At 44.2% G+C, this 9,941-nt stretch overlaps 1 protein-coding gene across 3 annotated transcripts in view; it reads right to left on the bottom strand.

Moving 5' to 3' along the window:
- Positions 1–1,276, bottom strand: part of BMP5 (bone morphogenetic protein 5) — a 95,633-nt gene extending 94,357 nt beyond the window's left edge. For 2 of the 3 annotated variants that reach the window (XM_018560548.1, XM_018560550.1), the window contains exon 1: positions 672–1,276. In XM_018560548.1, the coding sequence (XP_018416050.1) occupies positions 672–1,134 (463 nt within the window). In that variant the 5' untranslated portion in view covers positions 1,135–1,276. The remainder of the gene's footprint in view (positions 1–671) is intronic. The other variant, XM_018560549.1, reaches the window with a different exon arrangement.
- Positions 1,277–9,941: the final 8,665 nt, after the last annotated feature.

The following is a 9,941-nucleotide window of genomic DNA, read 5'->3' as shown; positions in this document are numbered from 1 at the left end:
GTGCCAGGCGGTTGTCGTCTAGGGGGACACACACACACACCTTCTGTAAACTTGTTACAGAGCCATGAAGCATTTAGTAAGAAATAACAATCTCCTGTAACCATACCATATGGTGAACTTATATCTTCCATCATGTTTGTGTTAAGAATTCAACATAAACCACAGAGCAGCGCTGATCAGTGCAAGATGTGACCTGTCAAGCGTTTTCTCCTCTGCTGAACATCTAAACCTGTACGAAAAGGTTTGATAAATTGGATTTCTGATGATCTGGCAAGATAATGCAGATAATCTGTCAGTTAATATGTTAAGAAAGCTACACGTGGGTATTTACTAATGTCATGAGTCTCTATCTACCATCTCTCTGGTGTGTAAGGTGTATTTATAAATTGGACAGATTAAGGAGGCTCTTTTTAGGTTATGAAAGTATGCTGTCATGCAATTAGATTTTACACCAGCCATAATCAGACTCTCCTATAGTGGATAGAATGAATACAGAATAAAATACACACTCATGATAACCTTTATCATTAGCCACCTTCCCTACAAACACTGGGGGCCCTTATGAACATAGTAAAACAATTCCTTACACTAGTTCTCTACATCTCAGTGTAAAGAATATACAATTCATATAGAAGTAGACATCAACAGTCATTGTTTGTTATAATACATACCAAGGTTTACAAAGCTCATGACCATGTCAGCATCATTGAGGAAGTTGGTGTCATGTAGACTGGCCAGAGGTGGGCTTTGAGTGGTCAATGGGGCTGTGCGATAAGCTTGGGCTTTCCGAGAATAACCATTAGCTACAGATGGGTATCCCTTTCTCAGTCCCCGGCTCTCCATCATAGATCCACTCAAGGTATACCCCAACATGTCATGCTCTTCCTCGTTAGCCATGACATTGTACAGGTCCAGCATGAACAAGGGTGCAGAGGAAGCTTGCTTGCCAGGTGAGAATGGCCTGGGTCTATGGGGCAAGCCCAGGATGGAAAGTATCTCTCTTTGGATTTCCTTTCGCTCGTGGTTCCTCAGTCGTCTGTAAATAAAGCTGGAGTGGACATGGCTTTCCCCTAAGCCTTGTACAAGGCAGCAGAAGACCCAGAGCAAGGCCACTATCACTCTAAGCAGATCCATGTCCCAAGAGCTGGCACTCCAACACTGCTCCCTTGCAGAAAATATCTCTCAAGCTGAGTGCACTTCAGATCAATCAACTGGACAGCAGCTTGCTTACGTCAATGTCATCCGTCCATGGAACATCTCTGGAGATAAGTTCTTGAGATGTCACCACCAGCCGGCCACTATGGTATGAGCCAAGTCCAGGGTGATCGTCCCGCTTTCCTATTGAGCTCTGCAGCCTGGCTGCTGGGGATACAAGTCCTGGGGATCAGCAGAACGGGCCATTCCTATGTTAACCAGTCTAAAACTAGTGTTTTCTGAGCAAGTTACTAAGTTTCATCAAGTCCCTCGCTCAATTTCACGTCGCTCTGACACTTTGAACTGGCTCTCAGACAGGCTCAGGTCCTGCCACTGCACAGGTCATCTTGATAACGTTACCATGTGTTTCCTTTCATCCATCGGCAAATGAAAAAGCAGGAGGACCTCATGAACACACAGTTACAGATGAATTATTCTGCAGAATGTAGCCAGAAAGGATTGAAAGTCCATACAAAGCCTTTGCTGTGTCTGTTATTTCCACCTACATGTAGTGCTCACATAAATATACAACGCTCTTCTGGTGAGATCTAAAGACCAATGTAAGCAAAAACCCTGCTGGGAAAGAAGAGGCTTCTCATTGTAATCTGAGCCTAGGAAGGCAAAGCTCCATTAACCCTTTCAGCTGACTCCTTCAACTTTCTTCCCTCTCATTTCACACTGTGGGCAGCAGTGATGTGCGCACAGAGCCCAACTGTTTCCCTGACAGTGCATCTATTTTTTTTTTGTGTGACATATGTGAAAGCAGCAATGTTTTCATTAAAATATTAAAATGAACATATTAAATGTAGTTATACAAGAAAGCAGTGTAAGTACCTGCTAGACATGTAAGCTGCGGAAAAATCTGGTTAGGATATTTCGAGATTTGGGATTCAGATCCGAAATGCAATTCGGTTCGGGTTTTGGATTCGTACGAATTTAGATTGTAAGCCCTCACGGGCAGTGCCCTCTTTACCATCTTGTCCTAAATTGTATTGTGACTGTAATGTCTTCCTTATATTGTAAAGCGCTGTGCAAACTATTGGCGCTATATAAATCCTGTATAATAGTAATTCTGAATTTTCGTTAGTTTCGGATTGATGAATTTTTGTTGCAAATACCACAGAAAACCATACACAGATATTAATACTAAAGCTGAATCTGCTAGACCCGAATGGCATTCGGGATCCCAATTTCCGGACTGCATTCGGGAGCTCCCGAATGCCTGTCGGATCTGGGAGCCATATACATATATTACTACAGTAAAGCTGAGGCTCACAGACCCGAATGGCATTCTGGAGCTCCCCAATGCAAATCGGAAATTTGGATCCTGAATGCCATTCGGATCTGGGAGTCATATACATATATTACTAGAGCTGAGGCTCCCAGACCGGAAGAGCTCCCCAATGCAAATTGGAAATTTGGATCTAGAATGCCATTCGGATCTAGGAGCCTCAGCTTTAGTATTATATGTATATACTTTATATGGCTCCCATGTTGCCGTAATGAAAATTAGTGTTCAGACCCATTCGGATTCATTAAACCGAAAAACACATCTGATTGGCCAGAAAAGTCACATGTCCGATTCAGTTTAGTTTTTTTAACGAAATTCGGACGGGATCCGAAATTCGGAAACGGTAACTTGGATTCGGACACATTCAGATGCATTGGGATTCGGAATTTCGGATGTGTCCAAATGTCCGCATTTCGGAAAATTCATAAAAATTTTGATTCGGAACGAAACGAATCGCACATGTCTAGTACCTGCATTCAACCAGGTATCAGTCTCCTGCAGTGCCTGTACAGCAGGTATGAAGTGGGAGACGAAGAAGCAGTACAAGTAGCCAATCAGTTCATGTGCTGACAAGAAGCATGCTGATAGAAAAAGAAAGCAGGGTGACAGAGAGATGAGCTCCTCACTGTGCTGCAACTGTTCAGGACAACCTGGACTTGGAGAAGGATGTAGGTTAAAGAACAATTCCAGGCCAATGACAAATTAACCCTTGCAGTGGGGTCATCCTGCACCGCAAGGGTTAAGTCCTCAGTTTGGTCTAGAGTCTAAAATAAAAAAATATATACTTACCTGATCCTCAATCCTGTCTGGCTGCTAGACCAGTCCCCACAGCCTCTACCCCCTCCACTTTGGCAGTGGAATGTGCCTCGGCGTCCTCACATCTAATACACTGTCTGATGACTCACAGTTCATTATATCGCCAAAGCAGCGGGGGAGAGTGGCTGTGGTGACCGGTCTAGCAGCCAGGCAGAATCGAGTGAGTATATCGTTTTTATTTTAGACCTTAGACCAAAACAAGCACTTAACCCTTGCAGTGTAGGGGTAGCCCCATTGCAAGGGTTAATTTTCCATTTGCTCGGAGTTCTTCTTAAAATGATGCTGATTATTGGACTGAGAATATCAAGCAGCAGAAAAAACCTTAGGCAGCAGAAAAAAACTACTTTGGGGGAAATCTCTGGATTGAAGCTGAATTTGACGGCAGTAGCTTGTTTTGTTAATGTATCTTTTAATGGGCTAGTAGTTGTCATCTTATTATTTTTGGCTGGATTTTTTCTTCAATGGTCTATGTGTAGACTTAACAACAGAGAGTGAACACACAATTCCGAGATGCACTCTGTGGCCACATATGGGCAGCTGGAAGGATTAAAAACATGTAGAAGGGCTTGCTCACACTAGCCCACAAGCTAAAATACTCAGTTTTAGTATGTGGGCTAGTGTGCTGTGCTTGGTCCGGCCGCTGTGCTGTGTGATGCACTGTCTCAGTGCATCACACTATTTACTTTTTCTTTTTAACTTTATTTGGAGTGTACACTTTGTTCAGGTCTCCGCACATCAGTGTGGTGTGCTGCCATGTGGTGACCTGCAGTGCAACACAGCATGCTGTGAAAAAAATGCAGCTCAGTGCAGATACTCCATCTCACACCTAACTGGTATATCCCCTGCTGTCTCTTGGTGGGTGCTGTAGTAACAACAAGCGGATGATACCAGGGAATATAACATACAGAGTAAGTCACCAGCACACCAAAATCTTCATCATCAAAACGCCTTAATTTATGTTTGTTGATCATAATCACAGGAAAAGAGCATTATTTTGGGACCATGCAGGGTTCCTTCACCAGGTAATTTGACAACCACACATTACCTAATGAAGGGAGTCTGCATGACCCTGAAACATCAATTTGTTTCCTGTGATTTAATTGTGAACCAACATCAATCAAGGTGTTTTAATGATGAAGATTCTGTGCTGGTGACCTACTCTCTATGTGAGAAAATGCAGCATCTAAGCTTACCACACCATACATCACCCCTGCATTGTGCTGTATATTGGACATATAGAAAACAATTGTTTTCTATGTGCACTAGCTGTGTTTGGCATTGTTCAGTTGCTGAAAAAGCAGAGTAGGGAGCCCTAAACCTCTCAATATCAGAATTACAAGGGGCTCTTTTCACTAAGCTGCCGTAGGCAGCCGAGTGACTAACCGACCCGAAGCGAAGTGAGCCGAACGCTGTTCGGCTATTCACTTCAGGCTGGTACCAGCCGTATATCGGCTGAAATCAGCCATACATCGGGTGGCTTCGGCTGGCTTCGGGTCGGCCGAACATGCTCAGCATGTTCGGCTGAGCCGAAGTGCACAAGGAGTTCGACTCCGCCGATCCAACATCTGGATCGGCTAAACGGAACCTCCGGCAGGCTACTCGCTGCTGTTCGGCCTATTCTCATAAATGCTGAACAGCAGTGAGTGAATAGCCGAATGCCGCTGAGCGGCATTCGGCTCGGCTGTTCTGTTCGGTACCTCTGTGGTACCGAGCAAAATAGAAAAATAGTTAAAAAAGTAGTACAAAATAAAATAGAAAATGATGGGGCGGAGCTAGCAGTGACAGCTAGCTCCGCCCAAATGTTTTCTATTGGCCAGGTTGTTCTGCTGCCATCAGAATAAAAAAAAAGAAAAAAAAATCACCATAGGAATGCATAGCTAGATTCCTATTCGCTATTTCACTTTGCAATAGCCAATAGCAAACTAGCTATTGCACCCGCCCTCTGCTGCTGTCAATCACTAGAGGGGACCTAATGGAGAACTTCAGGTTCCCTCTGCTGATTGACATGTGTGCCAAGTGACAGGTGCAATAGCTAGTTTGCTATTGGCTATTGCAAATTGAAATAGCCAATAGGAATCTAGCTATGCATTCCTATGGTGATTTTTTTTCTTTTTTTTTATTCTGACGGCTCCGATGTCAGAAGAAAAAAAAACAGAGCAGGGAAATGTTAACTCTGCTCGATCGAGCAGAGTAAATCTTTCTGGGAGAAAGTGATTTTCTCCCGGGTGGCCGGGAGCTGCTATCTAATAGCGGGAGACTCCCAGAGCGCCCGGGAGAGTTGGGCTGTCTGGAGATCAGTGTCCCTGGTTACCTGGTAACCAGGGACGCTGATCTGTCTGTGCAAGTGGCCAAAGCCAGCCGTGAGATGGCGGCTGGTTCGGCCAAGCAGTCAGTAGCAGGCTGTCGGCTTGACTGAACCGCTCGGCTGACTTCGGGAGCTGTAGAGGCTATAGTGAATAGCCCGAGCAGCATCCCTTCGGTTCTACTGAACCGAAGAGGTCCTGGGGCCGAAGCTAGCCGAAGGATCAGCCAAAGCTACGGCTAGATCCTTCGGCAGCTTAGTGAATAGACCCCTAAATGTAGCCTACAAGGGGCTAAAAGAACCCTGGTAAGCTGCTGAAATTATAGGTAAAATATCCTAAATCACATATACGCTTTCCCAAATTTATAAAATTGCAAAAGTAATTCTCAATACTATTAAATCTGCAGATTTTACTGATATCATACCTGGTATTCTTGGGATACATGTATGTGTTTATGCACTTCCTGTTATGTGGTGACAACATTGTGCCTATCTCCCAATTCTGTTTCTGCATTGTTACACTCTCGCACATTTTGCAGGCACAGTCCACTGATGGCCCCGATGTTCGAGTGGACCAACAGTTCGACACGAGCATCGCTAGTTCGTGTGTCCAGTGAACACATAAAAACTATCAGGGCGTTCGGCGGGCTATTCGCCTGCCAAGTGGCTCACAACACACTGCGCACCGCCCAGTGCCTGGTGAAGCCCTGATTGGGTACAGCAAAACACCTGACCACAGGTCAGGTGCATTGCTTTACCCAATTACAGCACAGTGTACTGAGAGAGCCATGATTGGGTAAAGGCATGATGACTTTGCCTAATCATAGCTCACACAGCTAAGTCCTAGCAGTACCCACATCCCCATACCTTTTTTTGCCAATAACTTGCATAAAAGCCTTCAAAATGGGGACATTAGATTTTCAGGGTTCTGGTCCCATAGACTTTCACTGAGTTCAAAGTTCGAGTTCAAACTTTTTCCATGTTCTAAAGTTTAAATTCGAACCGAATTTGGGTGTGTTGGCCCATCACTAGTCACCATCAGGAAACAGAGAAATGTCATGGGGTCATCACTGGAGTGAATGCATATAGACATCAAGTGGCGTCAATGAGCCTGCAAGAGATCAGCAGCAGTGAGATACAACAAAGAATGAAGGTGAAAACAAGTATTCTTAAAATAGCAGTTGTTCATGGCACAGTGCTTCAGCAAACTAAATGTAATTTAGCTAGATAAATGTAAGGATTTGTATGTTTTCCTGGAGCAGGCTGTGTAGGGTAACCCTTTCTACCCTGAGGCCAATTCAGCAGCCTTTAAAACAGAGCTCCTTGTTAAAGGAGAACTATGGGGTCAGTGTTTTTCCCCATAGTTCTCCTTAGGGTAACGGGAGGACACAAACTAGCGTCCTCCCGTTACCCTAAGCTCAGTATACCGCGAGCTACAGCTTGCGGTATACTGAGACGCCGCAGCCAGAGCGGATCCCGACGTAGATGACGGGATCCGCCCAGCTGCGTGAGTGACAGCTGGCTCTGCCTATCTAGAGGCAGAGCCAGCTGTACCCGCCCCCTCTCCCGTCCGTTCCGCTAGTCAGCGCTGGCAGATCGGAGCGGGGAGAGGGGAATCCAGCCCTCCCCCTGTCACGGCAGAGAGCCGTGACAGGATCGAGAGGTGAGCGAACCTGGTATGTGTTCGCTCACCTCCCGATCTACTGAGCCGACCTGTGACAGTCTCATTGTCATAGGTCGGCTAGAACTATGAGGTGAGTGGAAATCACTCATCTCATAGTTCTCCTTTAAGTTCTCAGTTAGGCAGCAATGCAGACTTGTTTTTTGTTTGCACTAGATACAATGTAGAATGGCTAAAACCTTTGTCAGCTTTGCATTGTTTCAACTGCAGGTAACAACTGTCTAAGAAAGGATTTCCTTTTACTTTGCAAAGATCTATCAATTCCTGTTTTTTCTTGGACAGGAAGTGAAGGAAAATCTCCAAAATAGGGCACAGATAGCAAAAGGTAAAAGGGATTTCAACCGCCAAGAACATTAGATGGGTCTTGTCTTGATAAGACTCCCTCACATCAAGGATAGAGGACAGTTGTCTTGGCATTGATCCTTTTTTTCCTTAAGCCAAGGTATGAAAAGTCGTTTATGACTTTCTGTCATTGAACTCTTATTACCTTGACCTATAAGACCCTGCTCTATCCAAAACAAATTAAAAAAAGGTTTATCTTTAAAGTCATCATATATATTACAATCTGTCCCTACAATTTTTGTACAATCATCTTTAGATTTACCAAAACTATGCAATAAAAGGTCCTATCTAATCTCTCCAATTTGTGTCCAGACAAGCTATTGCACCACATAGTTGTTGGTAGATCTGAAGGAAATTGCACATTCGGATTGTAACAAGTGTGGTGAGCGTAAGACATACTTTGAGGTCCTTGCACAGAGGGCTTTAGAGTGTTCCATCAGGACCCTTAGCTGATTGGTTTCAATGTGCACATCCACTGGACTCCTGCTTTCTATCTAAGGTATTGCCTTATAATGCACCAGCCCGTCTGTCATTTGTACAGGTAGCACTCATGTCCCATTTGTACAGGTTGCACTCATGTCCACATGCTGCCCATACATGTTCATTGTGTTACACAACTGCATCCAAGGTACTTTGATTGCATCTGAGCCATCGTCAACCTCTTCATCTACCCAGCATTGTTACTTTTAGCTCAGAGTGTCTCTGCTTTGCCACAGTTGCGTTTTGCATTTTGGGCGACTTTCATTACCAAGTGTAAATATTAATTATGCAGTTATTTATTGGGAAACATTCAGGGCCTAAATAACATGCTTGGATGAGTTCTACATGTCAATTCAGGAGAAATGCATTTATTACCTGCTAATGATTGTATTTACTAATTCCATAGCTCTCTCCTATTGCTAAAGCTGTAGCATAGGGGATCATATCATATGAAAGTGTGTGTCTGGGAAATGGTTTCTAAGATACAGTAGAAGTAGTCCTTTCGCTCGCTCCCGTCCGAAAGTGTGAAACTGCACGGGTGGCTGCAAAGGATCTTGGGGCGGGCGCATGCGCAGTTCACATTTTCGGCCGGGACGTGAGGAGAGACGCAAGGTAAGTCTATAGACGCGTGCATCAGCATGTAGACAAAGTGGGCCAGGAAATGCCAGCAAGCCCAGAGGAGTCAGCGCTGGATCGGAGACTTGCCGCAGCGCTGGAGAGAAGGCTGAAAACTACAGGAAAGAAGAAGAAGATTGGATTAAGAGACATCATTTAAGGTAAGTGCTTTCATTAACGTTGGGGTGAGGGGAAAAAAAGTTGCCTTTAATGTCACTTTAAACTCTAGGTAGGAAAAATCCTGCACTAGCTGCTAACAATTAAAAATGAACAGCACTCTAATAACATGAACGAAAAACACAAATAACAGTGTAGCATTTAAAACAATTACAAAGTGTAAAAACACTCTTCTGTTAATGCTTGCAATAACACACAGGGGGTTATTCACAAAACAGCTGGTGTGAGCTGACTTGGCTGCGCTGTGGCTTCTGATGGGCGATGGCCTCCTGTGAGGGGAACCATTGAATACGATTGTGTCACTTTTCTCGTGTGAGTACATTACCATTTTTTAAAAGCAAATTATTAAACGATCCTTCACATGGAGTGGGCGCTCTTCTTTGTTGTCATTCTATAGATGTTAAGGTTCCCTACCTTGGGGAGCTGGCCCAGTGTGATCAGGTGGAATCAATAAGGGGGAAGGGCTTGCTGTGATTCATTTGCGCTGGGAAGATTTTGAATTCACAAAGGCATTTTACTCACCTGAGATGATGTGCATGGTCACATGTCCTAGTCACATGTGCCAGAGTTCCAGGAAGTAAAGGGAAATTTGGTAACCCGCCCTTAGTTAAAATGGCCACTGTCAGAAGACTAGGGAAGAAAAGAAAAATAAAGTATGCAAAAAATAAATTTGCTAGAAGTATTATTTTGAAGATTAGGGTAATGTTCTGAATGCTGGGGAGAACACACAAAAGTATTTTTGTGAGCGCCATATGTAAAAGATCACTTTATGGTGTTTTACCAACCTTTTGCTCCAGCGCTGTCAATTTCACTGAGTGGTGGTGTGAATACTCAGAAGTTTAATTCAGTAAATTGGATACATGAACACTAATATTAAAGAACACTTAGGGGGTTATTCACAAAGCTGATGAAGGCAGCCGTGTGAATAACTGACCCGATGTGAAGTGAGCCGAACGCTGTTCGGCTATTCACTTCAGGGTTGTACAGCTGATTTCAATCGTATATCGGCTGAAATGAGCCATACATCGGCTTGCTTCGGGTGG

Source organism: Nanorana parkeri, unplaced genomic scaffold (genome assembly GCF_000935625.1).
Source record: "Nanorana parkeri isolate BGI_ZX_2015 unplaced genomic scaffold, ASM93562v1 scaffold464, whole genome shotgun sequence".
Lineage (NCBI taxonomy): Eukaryota > Metazoa > Chordata > Amphibia > Anura > Dicroglossidae > Nanorana > Nanorana parkeri.
Note: the sequence above shows the minus strand (reverse complement) of the source record. Positions and strands in the feature narration are given on the sequence as shown.